Raw genomic sequence first — 17,155 nt, forward strand, 5'->3', positions numbered from 1 at the left:
TGCACACAAACCTCTTGTAGCAGATTAAAACATTTACCCTTCCTAGACTCAACCTGGAAACAAAGAACTTCGCTGTGAGATCCTCATATGACCATAACATACACTACAATAATATTACGTAGAAATTTTCAGCGAAAAATGCAGGCTCGACCAGGACTCGAAGCCTGGTCTCTGGCATACCGTGCCATTGCTCTAACCACTGAGCTACCGAGCCGGCCTGGCCTTGCCTGATTTTTCGCTATCGCTGTTCTATCTGCGTGGAATCGTCTCTGCCAGTGGGTGCTACCGCAACGGGATCTGTTGCCTTTGAAACACAGTAGAGTAGTAGTATTTGGACACTCAAATGCCGATCTCTCTTCCATGTTAGTGTACCGCTGGAACTGAAAATGCAGGCTAACTAGGCTCTGACGTCTTGATCTAGAGCCAGTGTAATCATCTGTAAGATCTGCGTTCTGTCCTGTCCATGTGTGTTTGTGATTGTCATCACTTTGATTTTATCGTCACTCATACTCATCTTCGCAATTAGCGAAGTAATTTTCTTTTTAGAAAAAGTACCCAAAACAAACAAACCCACTTTAATGACAACTTCCTGGATTCTATATAGATTGAAGTAGCTCTTGATGATTATATTCATATGTATAGATAGTTTCACAAACAAGGACCTTCACATGATAAATTGCGTTCGTTCAATTTTCCGGTGGGACTCGCTTGTAAATTACACAGCAGAAGCCGACTGCCACACGAAAGCCATCAATAATATTGAGCTTTATTCCTTCGCAAGACGGCACCAAGGTTTTACACGTAGGCCAGTGGCGGCGATTGGGGGGGCGAGGGGAGGCAGTTGTCCCCCACTTTTTGCCACTTTTGCTTCCGCACTATGCTAAACCTTATCTACCAAGAGAAAGTAAACTCTCCTTTAGTTTTGGCACCTTGTCCCCTCCCCAGTTATGGAATCCAATTGCCGCCGCTGGGTAGGGCTGTTCCAAAGAGGTTCTGTTATCGTCGTTAACCCATTCGCGTCAGGACTCGTATGAACCTGTTATGACACATAAGTCGTATGACGAGCTCAGCTCGCCATACGACACTGCTTGATAGAAATTCACATAATTCAGTGCGTAGCTCATAGATGTCACTTGTATTCATTCTAAAACGAAGTCCAGATATGTGATGTTTGAAATTCCTTCAGTTTGGTGCCACTTGATGTGTGTTGAGTAAGGAAAAGAACATTTCTTTATCGTATGCCGCTCTCCTCAGCTGCCATTATGGCATCAACATTTCGCATTTTCCCCAGTTTAGTAACCAATTTAAATGTATAAGTCATTTTCGAGTTTTTATGCAAATTTAACCTCTCAAAACGCATATAATCTTTTATTTCGCCACTAGGATCAAAACTCGATTTTTCGTGGAATCTGGTTCAATGCTAATATTCCTTTCAAACTCGTTTTCTACACATCCCAAACCAGAGATAATTTTCAGAAAAATATTGGATTACTACACAGTTCTGAGCCAATAAAGCTTATATATTCTCACATTTCAAACCTTTGATCCGAAGTTTGGTTTTTATGGAAAACTTTGAAAACTTCTTTCAACTTTTATGTAGGCAATTTATTTTAATTTATTTTTGCACTCCAAACTGCCGCACTGCGGAATTTAAATACGTTTGTCTTGGTCAACTCCGAAGGTATTTAAACATGACGTAAATGGGTTAATGCTGTTAGAGAAGTTCAAAAATTAGGATAATTCTTATTTTTCACAAAAGTAGCTACATGAAACTTGCTTTTATTGTAGCGACCAAATGATAGAGCTTTTACATGCAAACGTTTCCATAAATGACGCCATGTTTTTTTTCATTCATAATTGTCTGTCTGTGCCTGATTGAAGCGGCAAACTGCGGTGGTCTCCATCACTGATACCAGTGATGAAATTATGACTGTGCGGCATTTGCAAACCAACATGCATTCATCAACTAATATGAAGTAATTAGGCACAGCAATTTCATGATGGCTTCCGAAGAAACCGGTATATCTTATCAATTTACAGGGTTATTCAAAAAGAAAAAGCAGATTTCAAATGTTTATTCCTCACGAACTATAAAAGATAGTAACACGTGCCATACATCAATGGATAGATGAAGGTTCAAAATTTTATAATCCTGCATATTAGTTCCATTCAATACACATCGAATTGTTGTAGCTATCAATTCAATAACTAGAGGCCAGTCAATTCGTGTGTGGCAAGAAATGGAGTACCGTTTTGAAGTTTGTTGGGCAACACACGGTGCTCATGTTGAATGCATACATAAGAACTTTCAACAATAAAGTGTTTCTATATTTTATAGTTCGTGAGAAATGAACATTTGAAATCTGCTCGTTCTTTTTTAATAACCCTGTATTTCAGCCAAATTTCATTTTATTTTCCAAGTAACGATGCCCTTGCTGGAACTATAATAACACCCCCATGTATTTGGCATGTTCCAGAAAGCTCCCTTACCCTAAAACACAAGAATTTCAATTATGTTTGGAAAATATTAATGAATCATTATCATACATGTGCAAGCCTCAAAATTCAAAACCAATTTAATGTTCAATTTTTAATGCCATTTTATTTATGAATATTTTTATCTTCGAATACTTTGAATTAATGATATATCGATACCACTAACCAATAGTTTAAACCGATCCAGTAATAAATTGAAAATGTTCCTTGAAGACCAAAAATGATTTATGCAGCTCCTTAATTAATGTGTGTAACAGAGTGAGAACATTATGGTTTGCTTTGCAAAAGTTACTGCGTACTTAGACATGTACTTTACATAACTGGAGCACATGAATTATATGTATAAATTCATAGAAATAAAACGAAATGGCAGAATTTTGAACTAAATTACAGAATATTTAAGGGCATATCGACAATTTTATCGATGCATCGATATACCCATACTTATAGAGTACCAATTAATTTGATCCTTACGTAATACAGATACAAATTTCGCATCTCCGTAAAATTTGCTACATTCTGGTGATAATGATAATGGGTGTAACCTTATATGCGTTCATAATTTCATGTATTATTTCAGGAAAACTCACCATAAAAGACAGCGTTCCCATAAGAGATCCAAGAGTATTGGAGGGAACAGAAGCCACACAAGAACAGTTTCGTTATGTTGTGAGTATTCTGTGACATTATCCGAGCCAGCACTTCTTTGGGAGTTGGGGCAATCGCCCGATGACCTCAGCTTCATGGGGTTCTCATATAATGCAAATGGGTTATTTTCAAATAAAACCCCAAAGACAATAGTTCAGTTGTAACAATTAAAATAATAATAATAATGATAATAATAATTCCTTTATTTAGCGGGCGAGGTTCAGCGGTAGGCTAGCTACTCTAGCACCTAATCGTTGTCATCAGCTACATAAGAAGATATAAGTACAGTAAAACCCCGATAATCCGGACTAATGGGGTAAAAAGATAAAAAGGTAAAGTGTTCCCCTGTGCTTAGCACCACGCCATGAAGGCGTATAGTGGGTGTGGGGGTAACGCCCCACACTTTCTTCATCCGGTCGTGACTAATGGGGGGGATAAGTTGAGCGGTTTAACGAAAGCCCGGATTAACTGAAATAACCTAAAATAACAGTAGAAAGTGCATTAAAATTCAGTTTATAGCAACAAAACACGTTTATTATGGTGTATTTGAAGGGCATAGGCCTAAGTGCACCATACAGTACAGTACAAAGTCTGCGGGAAACAGAATTTCATCAGTGTTTGACTGCCTCTTCTTTGGGAAGTTCTCTTGTTGACTTCTAGCCACATTTAAAAGCTTTCATTCTGCTTCTTTTTTTTGGGGGGGCATTTGTCTGTCCGGATTAAGCTAAGTCCAGCTTATCGGGGTCCGGATTAACGAGGTTTTACTGTAAATGTAATAAAATATTACATGAATGCAGATAGAAAAAATGACTCAAACTAAAGAGAAATAAAGAATTTCACATGTACCTCCATTACAAATATTCTCGTAATAGTAAATGGGCCTCCCCGATGGCGCAGTGGTAGCGTCGTCGCCTTGTAATCAAGGGGTCCTGGGTTCGATACCCGGTGGAGGCACAAGTGGTTCGGATCCCACTTTAAACTGTAGGTCCAGTCCCGATTAGCCTTACTGTGCATAAAGTGGACTTAAAACAACAAATCAACAACAAAATCGTAATAGTAAGTCACAAAATAACACAAATGCGAGAGAACAAATAGAAAATTTAAAATTAAAAAATTACAAATGTGCAAAAATGTGAGTAGAACTTAGGGGAAAGGTTGCCTTTAAATAAAAGAAAATACGTAATATAAAGATAGTAACAAAATAAAAGTAGCTACGTTATAGAATATAGTGTTAAGATGTTTGTTGAGTGTCAGTTTACTAATACGCCAATGTTCGGCTGCTATTCCTGCAGAAGCATTTATTTCAGTTCATATTTGAAGCTATTGTTACTTATTATAGATTTAATATTGGTTGGTGGTGCATTCCACGCTTTTCGGGCAGATATAGATAAAGATGAGCTTTGTATATAACATCTATAACATCAGCTTCTACTGTTCCATAAAATTTGAGAAAATGTTTTTAGTAGTGTACATATGAATAATGGAGGGTTGTAATGTGAAGAATCAATTATATATAGCAAGACTGAAACATATATACAAAGTGATTCAGAATTCCTATTACACACTTCTAGAGGTTGTAGAGGGGACTTAGTAGATCAGGTACACATGTTCGGAAACGTACCGTTTTGGTACTAAACAGGTGACAAGATCACATCATTTCACATCTCCCGCTTTACCTGCGTCACTACAAGAGCTGCTCGATGTGGCGACCCTGAAGTTGGTTGTAAACAGTGTACCTCCGAAGGATGTTTGAATACACACGCTCAAAAATACCTGGTGTGTGCTGAATCGTGTCTCTTCATGTGGCCCCATACGAAAAAGTCAAGATGAGTTAGATCCTGCGATCGTGGTGGCCAAGGAGTTGGTCCACCGCGACTTATACACCTGTCCCCGTATGTTTGATTGATATGTTGTCGGACATCATGGGAAAAGTGTGCTGGTGCGCTATCATGTTGGAACCGCATGTGCAGCCGCAAATCGTCCAAGAACTGCGCCAATACTTCTTGCAGGAAGGTCAAGTACCTCGGACCCGTTAGGCGGCCCGGAAGAAGGTACGGCCCAATCAGACGACTATCGATTATACCAGCCCATACAATGATGCCAAACCGTTGCTGAAATCGATGAGAATATAAGGCACGAGGATTTTCGTCATCCCAAATGTGGCTGTTCCGACTGTTCAAAACACCTTCCCTGGTGAAATGCGTTTCATCCGTAAAAGGAACAAGCCGAGGGAACTCGGGAACTCGGGAACTTCCACACAACGGTGTAGAAACCATGCACAGTAATTGACACGTGGTACAAAATCTGCCGGGACCATTGTCTGTACCCTTTGGGGGTGGTACGGGTGAAGCTGCTGGTTATAAAGAATAAGCCAGACGCGCTTCTCTGAGACACATTCATGTGACCTGCAATGGTGCGAGTACTCGTCGACGGGTTCTCGTCAGTTCGATGAAGGACCTCCTTTTCAACGTTGAGAGAGAGTGTGACATGTCCGTGGAGCACCACAGTTAACTTTGAAGTTACCTGTTTCTCGCAGCCGTTGCTCTAATCGGGCAAAAATGGTATGTGATGGAGTGACACGATGCGGAAAACGCTCTGCATACAGACGTTGCGCAGTTCTACCATTACTTCCAGCTTCGCCGTAAATTAACAACATGACGGTGTTCTCGGCAAACGTGTATTCAACCATACTTTACTGTCTTCCGCAAAGACTGACTAGCAACTGACGTAAAGGCCGAAGCACACCGGATTGTAAACAGAGGACGTTGGAAGCAGCACACATGACGTCAGGTGACTGAAGACGTCGCCCTCCGTCAATGTGAGCTGCCTACCGTGAAGCGGGAGATGTGAAATTCTGTGATATTGTCATTTGCATAGTACCAAAACGGTACGTTTCCGGACAAGGGTTCCTTATCAAAACTTGATCTACTAAGACCCCTTTACAACCCCTAGAAGTGTGTAATAGGGATTCTGAATCACCCTGTATATTAACATATCGATTCCTGGGTAGCCGAATGGTAGTCGGCCTCCGTGGCGGAGTGATTAGCGTAGCGCGCTACCAAGCCAGGGGTGCCAGGTTCGAATCCTGGCTAGGGCTTAAATGTTTGTATTGTCCGTACAATAAGGAAAACTTTAATAGGAGAAGTAGCGGGATTAGTAGTAGTTGAATACGATAGTGGATGTTGCTATTTAATATTCGCAATTCATTTGTATGTACTTATAACTAATTTGCACGTACTTAGAACTAATTTGCACGTACTTAGAACTCATTTGCATGTACTTAGAGTACTTTACATTTATGTATTTGCATGTTTATAACTTTTTATGAATATATATTTATTTATTTTATGAAAAATATGTATATAGAAGGTAATTAGAGGTACTAAACGCTATGCATATGGTTTTATATTCATTACTGCAAAGTATGTAATGTATAAAATGTTAATATTAATGTTTATAATATTGAAAATAAGTTTTCTATGGTTTATGAACCGCTATGAACGGTGGTAATGGCTGTAGGTACAGGTCCAATTACGATTGGGGACGGTCCCGGTACTCGAACCCGCGATATGCAACGTTAATAATTAGTACTATGTAATAATGTATGTTATTATGGTATGAAACACGATGGTACGAGATGCTGGACACAATACTGTCTCAGAATCTCGACTCGGCGCAGGTAGAGGAGAAAGGAATTTGGGGGAAGTGCGTTCAAGGTCAAATGACGTCACAACGTCAGAACAAACAAAGAACCCGATTGACCAATCAGAACCGGTTTTTTTCAAGGTTAACCAGTACGCAAGAACAGGGGAAAGCTATGCAATACTGTAGGGCAGGGGAGGGATTCAACCAGACAACAAAGAATGTCTGGAAATGCGCAGCAAGGGTCAAATCTCTGAAGCTATGCGTCGCTTGTAGAACCGGTTTCCGCCGCCAATTAATATTCCGCTCAGGTTTGCCTTCAAGGCACAGGACGCTTTAGCGCAGGTTTTTTTTATCTGTACTATGAAGAAGGGAGAGCTATTAGGGACGGGGCCTACAGTTTTCACCATTTGCTTTTATCACGGGGTAACGAACCTAGGACCCTTTGATTATTGATTTAGGTAGTAAATGTATGTTACTGTGTGCTATTTAATTTAATTTTGAGTTTATTTTTTACCAAACTTTGACTTTATGTCAAACATTTTCACAGCTTATTTTTATTTTTACAAAAATAACACTATTTGTACTATTCAGGCAACATTTTTTATTAAATTTTGGACTCGCAAAGATATTTTTTCTACGTTTAACATATTATTTTACAACTTTATATTAATTTTTTTACCAAAATAACACTATTTGTACTAATCAGGCAATATTTTTTATTAAATTTTGGACTCACAAAGACATTTTTTCAACTTTTAACTTATTATTTTACAACTTTATGTTAATTTTTACCAAAATAACACTATTTGTACTATTCAGGCAACATTTTTTATTAAATTTTGTATTTACAAAGAGATTTTTTCAACTTTTAATTTATTATTTACAAGTTTATGCCTATTTTTTTACTCAAATAACACAATTCTATCTGTTCAGGAAAGACTTTTAGTTACATTTTCGACACACAAAGTGTGTGTTCTCAACTTCTATCTGTTTATTTCACAAGTTTAGGCTTATTATTACCAAAATAACACAATTCAATCTGTTCAGGAAAGACTTTTAGTTATATTTTCGACACACAGAGTGTGTGATCTCGATTTCTATCTGTTTATTTCACAAGTTTAGGCTTATTATTACCAAAATAATACAATTCAATCTGTTCAGGAAAGACTTTTAGTCGCATTTTCGACACACAGAGTGTGTGATCTCAACTTCTATCTGTTTATTTCACAAGTTTAGGCTTATTATTACCAAAATAATACAATTCAATCTGTTCAGGAAAGACTTTTAGTCGCATTTTCGACACACAAAGTGTGTGTTCTCAACTTCTATCTGTTTATTTCACAAGTTTAGGCTTATTATTACTCAAATAACACAATTCTATCTGTTCAGGAAAGATTTTTAGTTACATTTTCGACACACAAAGTGTGTGTTCTCAACTTTTATTTGTTTATTTTACAAGTTTAGCCTAATATTTACTCAAATGACACTATTTATATTATTCAGGCACCATTTTTATTACATTTTGGACTCTCAAAGACACACACACACACACACACACACACACACACACACACACACACATACACACACACACACACACAGAGAGAGAGAGAGAGAGAGAGAGAGAGAGAGAGAGAGAGAGATATTTTTTCCAAGTTTACAGGATTATTCTCTAGTTTACTCAAATAACACAATTTAGATGTGTTTTGAATTATATTTTGGATGCAAAAGTAGGTTTTGACAAGTTCTACCCTTTTATTTTACAAGTTTAGGCTTATTATTACTCAAATAACACAATTTAATCCAGTCAGGAAGGATTTGTATTATATTTTGGATGCACAAAGAGAGGTTTTGAACTTTTTTATTGATTTTTTGCAGGGTATGTATTAATTTTTATTTATTTTGTTTTGTATCATATATACATTTACAAATTTTTAACTTAGAGTTTAGTATTTATTTAATTTTTTCAAAAACACTAAAAAAAAGTATATTTAGCTAAAATGTAAGCCACAGAATATATTATTATTATTATTAGGGTTTACTGATTTCTACTATGCTATTTTTGGTTCTGTATTTCTATATGTATTTATTTAGGGCAGGTTACGCCTGCCACGTAGGAAAGTTTGTTTATTTTAGAGTTTGCTGAGTATTTTGTTACTGCTATACTAGGTAAAAGTTTTCTAAATATACCAGATAGAGCTCTATATACTTTTGTTTTTGCTATTTTGGAGATGATGCGATCAGCACCACTCTCCATTTGCTTTTTATTTTATGTACCCAATATTATTTTGAGGCTTAGTGAATTCTAGAGCCTATTTATGCAGGAGAGAGGAGAGAGGACTTGAAAATTTTGATCTCAGACAACCCACAACTATTTGTCAGAGTATTTTAAAGGATATTTTATACTTATTATGTGCCACTAGAATATCAAAGCTTGCTTAATTTTTATGTCTGTAACGCATTTATTGTATTTCTAGCTAAGGCTTACTGGATAAAGTACACGAAATGTTTAACATTTCAACTATTTGCTTTTATACGAGGGAAATTTTTTAGTGTAACGAAAATTATGATGTGTCTATGAGGTCTGAAACCCCTTTACCGAGGGACGCTTACTAATATTATTCCTTTTTTTAAAAAATATATATAACCATTTAACAATATAATTACAATACGAAGTTAACAGACGGCTTAGGGGCCTAGGTCCACTTTCCAAACTTTTTTACTATTCTAGAAGAATTATTTAGCTTTATAGCTTTTTTCAAGGTATTTTTGAAGTATTACTGGTGTTTGGGTGCATCAACATTTGGGTTATTTCCATTTGGTTTATTATACGAGGCTACAATCACTAGCTGAACACTGAATTCCTCAGATTGAAACTTAAAGCTTAGGCTGTAACTAGGGACTTAGTATGTATATCGACAATTTATAGGACAACACGAACCTTACAAAGGATTGTAGGTGACGTAGGACCAGACGCCAGAGCTTTGTTAATCTGCAAGAAGCACTTACAGCTAATTTTACGAGGAAATGAGGTTGATTTTTACTGTTTCACAAGAATGCTATCTTTTATACACCCAATATTTGCTTTTTCAAGTAACTACATGTGCCAGAAGCACTTACAGGCCAACTCTAACTAGACTTCGACTTATTTTATATCAGGTGCTAAATTTATAAAGAACTATGATTGTGTATATTTCTGAGGAAGTACGCAAAAGCAGATTACCCGATTAAAGTATCTGAAAAACAGATTTTTCTATGTAAGTATATTTTAATGACTGGATTATTTAACAGATCAAACAGGAAGACTGCAAAATTCATTAAATGTAGTTCTATCGTATAGGTGGTTTCAGAGATATGAAAAGAACAAATATAAGATTTCGCTTTTTTTGCTTCTGAGGCTAATCGCGACGCTAAGGGTAAATGGCGAGGAAACGTAACGGAGGAGAAACAGTCCCAAAAGTTATGGGCTGCATGTAAGTTAATACCACAGAGATATTACAGTAGGTGTAGGTTCTACCACCAGAACATTTCTATCATAATAATACTGGTTATGCTGTACTGTTAGCTAAAGATGCTGATATTTGAGAAACTTAAAAGCTTATTTGCAAAATTTTAGATAAATAATAATCTGTTAGACTGTAAACATATTTTATATCCATTCTGCAAAAGATCCGATGACAAAATCTAAAATTGTAACAACCCTGCCAGGGACTTGAACCCTGGACAGATAGGTTAAAAGCCTAGCGCTATACAAACTAAGCTACCTGCATTTTTAAAATGTTAGTTATGTTAAGAAATATATTGAAACACCTGAGAACACTCTTGGTCTGGTTCGACAGAGAAGGAGACAACATTTCCAAATTTTTACAGACTGGGTGTATTTTTCCACTATAGAGGCCTCACTATATGTAATTCGAAACGCTAAAGTTCAGCTGGCTTCCAAAATTGAGGCAAAGATTGTGTTTGACGAGATTAACAAGTTACAATTATATCCAGTTACGGACAAATAAAGCTAAAACTCTCAGATTTACTGTACTAGCCAAGTTTTAGTAACATTTTCTTCACTTTAGTACAAATACCAAAGAAATAGGTATATTTTATTTATAATTTGACAAAATGTACTAGTATTTAATTCACAAAGTTAGGTAAAAAACAGTATTTTTTAAAAAAATATTGTTACTGCCTTCAAATTTTATGTTATTTAGCCACTAACAACTGGTTTACACTGTTTGGCATCCTTTAAATAAGAAAATAAGGAATTATTTGTTTAGTATTTTTACTACTTTATATTTATTTAAGAAAACAATTCTACAGTTTAACTTAATTTTTAACAAATTGTTACTAATTTATATATCAAAGTTATGTTATTTAGAGTGTATGAAGGCGTATAAAGTTAATATTTGCACTTATCAGCGCAACTAACAATTATATTTTACACAAAAGATAATGTTTACAGTTAAATTACTTGAATCAGAGAATAATATTTTACAGTAATTGATTCATTCAGCACTAGTCAGTACTTTTATGCATCAGAAAGTTTTCTTAATTTTCTATTACGCATGCTATTTTGGGCTATTCTTAAAATGTATTTCTAAGGCAAACTGGTTTAATTTTCTGCTTATAATGCAAAGTTGACATAGTTTTCGCACAATGCATTGTACATTTGTTATATTCTCTACTTACAATCCAAATATTATGCTTATTTAATGTATAACTAACTAACTCTCTAGCCTTTATAAACCCGAATGTTCATGGCTGCAGCAACACATGCCTTTCATCTGTCCCTGTCCTGAGCAAGATCTATATACTCCTTTCCTTCCCTACCAATTTCCTTTAGGTCCATCTCTACATTATCCCTCCATCTTTGTTTTGGTCTTCCTATTGTTTTTTTTCCATCAGGTTTCTCAACAAGAATTCTGTATACTCTTCTTTCCTCTCCCATTCGTACCACATGATCTACACACCTAAGTCTTCTTGATTTAATCATTCTAATAATATCTGGACATGAATACAAATTACGTACTTCCAATTTATGTAACCTTCTCCACTTATCTGTCTCCTCATCTGTTTTAGGCCCAAATATTTTCCTAAGGATTTTATTTTCAAATACTTTCAATTTATGTTCTTTTTTCAATGTAAGGGACCAAGTTTATTTACTGTATTTAACTTTTATTTTTTGTAATTAACAAAAATTAAAAGCGTATACTGTAGTTATTATATTTTTTTCTATCAGCTTATTTTGAAATTAATATTATTAGGTATAGTCTTTGATTTATAACTATATGGCTTTTTATCAATTTATCTAAGAGTACACGCAGACAAACACATGTGTACACACTTTTATGTAAATAGATATGCCTTTTTTCAATATTTTAGTATGAAGATTGCACTTAGCTATTTAAGCAAGGGTAGGAAAAGTAGGATTTCTGAGAATTTGTTGCAGGATTTTGTTGTCCAAGTATAGATGAGAACTGAGCTGGGAGACTGTTTTGAACCTTTTCATGAGAGTTTGCATGTGAACTGTATGCAAATTGAGCACTATTGACTGTGCATGCTTCTAAGTTTTGCTGTTATTTTACATCAACTCTGTGAGACTGTAGTCAGTTTTCCCATTTCAAGTAGTTTTTATTGATTGTATTTGTATATGTTGTGGGGACTTAGCAGTTTTATGTTATGAGGCACTTTGTTGTAGAATATGTTTACATGATTGTTTTGAGATATTGTGTATCTGCTGTTTTACTTGTAATTATTTTCCTTCTTGTGTTGTGTATTTGACTATATTTTGTCCAAGTTCGTATTATTTAGAATAATTGTTATTGACTTGTAGATGTAGGGAGTAATAATCCTTTGCAAGATGCCCTATACTTTAGTCTGAACATTATTCTTAGTGTTCACTTTTGAAGCCTTAGTATTCTGGTAGTATTATTAATGTAGAGGTAAATTAGGCTGAAACGTAGGCATTTTTTCTGATAAATTATACTCACTTAGTTGTTTCAGCAGGTAGAAGTTGCATGATGGTTTACTGCTGATGATGTTTATTTGCTCTTCTTATGTACTACGTATGATGTAGCTTACTTGAGTAACTGGAATTTTCTACTGAAAAAAGGATTGTTTGTCTATTTTATTCCTATGTTGTTGAGTTTGTCCATAAGCAAGCCATGTTTTTACTCTATTCTATGCCTTGGAAGAATCTAGATATATTGTGTTTGGCAGTTTTATGCTTCTCTAAGGTTTCAGCTATGTAGTTTTTTAAACTGTGCTATGGCTTAACTATTGATTTCTTTTTCTGGATGCCATGTTGGTTCTGTGTATTCCTTTTGCTGCTTGAATTTGACTTAGGTTGTTTGCTTTTTTTCTTAGATATTTATTTGTTTATTTGTTCAGTATTTTTTATTTTTTTTAATTTTAATTACTTTAATTTTACATTTAATTTTTTATTTCTTTTGAATTTTAATTACTTTAATTTTACATTAACTAACATATTTTACTTTAACAACAAAAGAATTTACTCTAGTATAAAAACTTCTTCTAACAAAAATGTACTATTATAACTTTTAATTTTAGAAAATTGTATTTTTAAAACTTTAACTTTGAAAAATTGATTTTTAATTACTTTAATTTTACATTAACTAACAAATTTTAAATTAACAACAAAATAATTTGCTCTAGTATAAAAACTTCTACTAACAAAAATATACTATTATAACTTTTAATTTTAGAAAATTGTATTTTTAAAACTTTAACTTTGAAAAATTAAATTTTAACACACTTCGACTTTAACAATGTACTTTCAATTTTTCATGTAAAAAAAAATATTAAAAAATAAAAAATACTGAACAAATAAACAAATAAATATCTAAGAAAAAAAGCAAACAACCTAAGTCAAATTCAAGCAGCAAAAGGAATACACAGAACCAACATGGCATCCAGAAAAAGAAATCAATAGTTAAGCCATAGCACAGTTTAAAAAACTACATAGCTGAAACCTTAGAGAAGCATAAAACTGCAAACACAATATATCTAGATTCTTCCAAGGCATAGAATAGAGTAAAAACATGGCTTGCTTATGGACAAACTCAACAACATAGGAATAAAATAGACAAACAATCCTTTTTTCAGTAGAAAATTCCAGTTACTCAAGTAAGCTACATCATACGTAGTACATAAGAAGAGCAAATAAACATCATCAGCAGTAAACCATCATGCAACTTCTACCTGCTGAAACAACTAAGTGAGTATAATTTATCAGAAAAAATGCCTACGTTTCAGCCTAATTTACCTCTACATTAATAATACTACCAGAATACTAAGGCTTCAAAAGTGAACACTAAGAATAATGTTCAGACTAAAGTATAGGGCATCTTGCAAAGGATTATTACTCCCTACATCTACAAGTCAATAACAATTATTCTAAATAATACGAACTTGGACAAAATATAGTCAAATACACAACACAAGAAGGAAAATAATTACAAGTAAAACAGCAGATACACAATATCTCAAAACAATCATGTAAACATATTCTACAACAAAGTGCCTCATAACATAAAACTGCTAAGTCCCCACAACATATACAAATACAATCAATAAAAACTACTTGAAATGGGAAAACTGACTACAGTCTCACAGAGTTGATGTAAAATAACAGCAAAACTTAGAAGCATGCACAGTCAATAGTGCTCAATTTGCATACAGTTCACATGCAAACTCTCATGAAAAGGTTCAAAACAGTCTCCCAGCTCAGTTCTCATCTATACTTGGACAACAAAATCCTGCAACAAATTCTCAGAAATCCTACTTTTCCTACCCTTGCTTAAATAGCTAAGTGCAATCTTCATACTAAAATATTGAAAAAAGGCATATCTATTTACATAAAAGTGTGTACACATGTGTTTGTCTGCGTGTACTCTTAGATAAATTGATAAAAAGCCATATAGTTATAAATCAAAGACTATACCTAATAATATTAATTTCAAAATAAGCTGATAGAAAAAAATATAATAACTACAGTATACGCTTTTAATTTTTGTTAATTACAAAAAATAAAAGTTAAATACAGTAAATAAACTTGGTCCCTTACATTGAAAAAAGAACATAAATTGAAAGTATTTGAAAATAAAATCCTTAGGAAAATATTTGGGCCTAAAACAGATGAGGAGACAGATAAGTGGAGAAGGTTACATAAATTGGAAGTACGTAATTTGTATTCATGTCCAGATATTATTAGAATGATTAAATCAAGAAGACTTAGGTGTGTAGATCATGTGGTACGAATGGGAGAGGAAAGAAGAGTATACAGAATTCTTGTTGAGAAACCTGATGGAAAAAAAACAATAGGAAGACCAAAACAAAGATGGAGGGATAATGTAGAGATGGACCTAAAGGAAATTGGTAGGGAAGGAAAGGAGTATATAGATCTTGCTCAGGACAGGGACAGATGAAAGGCATGTGTTGCTGCAGCCATGAACATTCGGGTTTATAAAGGCTAGAGAGTTAGTTAGTTATACATTAAATAAGCATAATATTTGGATTGTAAGTAGAGAATATAACAAATGTACAATGCATTGTGCGAAAACTATGTCAACTTTGCATTATAAGCAGAAAATTAAACCAGTTTGCCTTAGAAATACATTTTAAGAATAGCCCAAAATAGCATGCGTAATAGAAAATTAAGAAAACTTTCTGATGCATAAAAGTACTGACTAGTGCTGAATGAATCAATTACTGTAAAATATTATTCTCTGATTCAAGTAATTTAACTGTAAACATTATCTTTTGTGTAAAATATAATTGTTAGTTGCGCTGATAAGTGCAAATATTAACTTTATACGCCTTCATACACTCTAAATAACATAACTTTGATATATAAATTAGTAACAATTTGTTAAAAATTAAGTTAAACTGTAGAATTGTTTTCTTAAATAAATATAAAGTAGTAAAAATACTAAACAAATAATTCCTTATTTTCTTATTTAAAGGATGCCAAACAGTGTAAACCAGTTGTTAGTGGCTAAATAACATAAAATTTGAGGGCAGTAACAATATTTTTTAAAAAATACTGTTTTTTACCTAACTTTGTGAATTAAATACTAGTACATTTTGTCAAATTATAAATAAAATATACCTATTTCTTTGGTATTTGTACTAAAGTGAAGAAAATGTTACTAAAACTTGGCTAGTACAGTAAATCTGAGAGTTTTAGCTTTATTTGTCCGTAACTGGATATAATTGTAACTTGTTAATCTCGTCAAACACAATCTTTGCCTCAATTTTGGAAGCCAGCTGAACTTTAGCGTTTCGAATTACATATAGTGAGGCCTCTATAGTGGAAAAATACACCCAGTCTGTAAAAATTTGGAAATGTTGTCTCCTTCTCTGTCGAACCAGACCAAGAGTGTTCTCGGGTGTTTCAATATATTTCTTAACATAACTAACATTTTAAAAATGCAGGTAGCTTAGTTTGTATAGCGCTAGGCTTTTAACCTATCTGTCCAGGGTTCAAGTCCCTGGCAGGGTTGTTACAATTTTAGATTTTGTCATCGGATCTTTTGCAGAATGGATATAAAATATGTTTACAGTCTAACAGATTATTATTTATCTAAAATTTTGCAAATAAGCTTTTAAGTTTCTCAAATATCAGCATCTTTAGCTAACAGTACAGCATAACCAGTATTATTATGATAGAAATGTTCTGGTGGTAGAACCTACACCTACTGTAATATCTCTGTGGTATTAACTTACATGCAGCCCATAACTTTTGGGACTGTTTCTCCTCCGTTACGTTTCCTCGCCATTTACCCTTAGCGTCGCGATTAGCCTCAGAAGCAAAAAAAGCGAAATCTTATATTTGTTCTTTTCATATCTCTGAAACCACCTATACGATAGAACTACATTTAATGAATTTTGCAGTCTTCCTGTTTGATCTGTTAAATAATCCAGTCATTAAAATATACTTACATAGAAAAATCTGTTTTTCAGATACTTTAATCGGGTAATCTGCTTTTGCGTACTTCCTCAGAAATATACACAATCATAGTTCTTTATAAATTTAGCACCTGATATAAAATAAGTCGAAGTCTAGTTAGAGTTGGCCTGTAAGTGCTTCTGGCACATGTAGTTACTTGAAAAAGCAAATATTGGGTGTATAAAAGATAGCATTCTTGTGAAACAGTAAAAATCAACCTCATTTCCTCGTAATATTAGCTGTAAGTGCTTCTTGCAGATTAACAAAGCTCTGGCGTCTGGTCCTACGTCACCTACAATCCTTTGTAAGGTTCGTGTTGTCCTATAAATTGTCGATATACATACTAAGTCCCTAGTTACAGCCTAAGCTTTAAGTTTCAATCTGAGGATTTCAGTGTTCAGC

The 17,155-nt window shown here is 34.2% G+C and overlaps 1 protein-coding gene across 2 annotated transcripts in view; it reads left to right on the forward strand.

The window, feature by feature from the left end:
- The window catches only part of LOC146004272 (azurocidin-like), a 44,851-nt gene that overhangs the window by 1,002 nt on the left and 26,694 nt on the right, over positions 1 to 17,155 (forward strand). For both annotated transcript variants that reach the window (XM_083142972.1, XM_083142973.1), the window contains exon 2: positions 3,077 to 3,165. In XM_083142972.1, the coding sequence (XP_082999098.1) occupies positions 3,077 to 3,165 (89 nt within the window). The remainder of the gene's footprint in view (positions 1 to 3,076; positions 3,166 to 17,155) is intronic.

The sequence above is a fragment of the Lepisma saccharinum genome, chromosome 21 (genome assembly GCF_977018435.1).
Source record: "Lepisma saccharinum chromosome 21, izLepSacc3.1, whole genome shotgun sequence".
In the NCBI taxonomy this organism is placed as follows: domain Eukaryota; kingdom Metazoa; phylum Arthropoda; class Insecta; order Zygentoma; family Lepismatidae; genus Lepisma; species Lepisma saccharinum.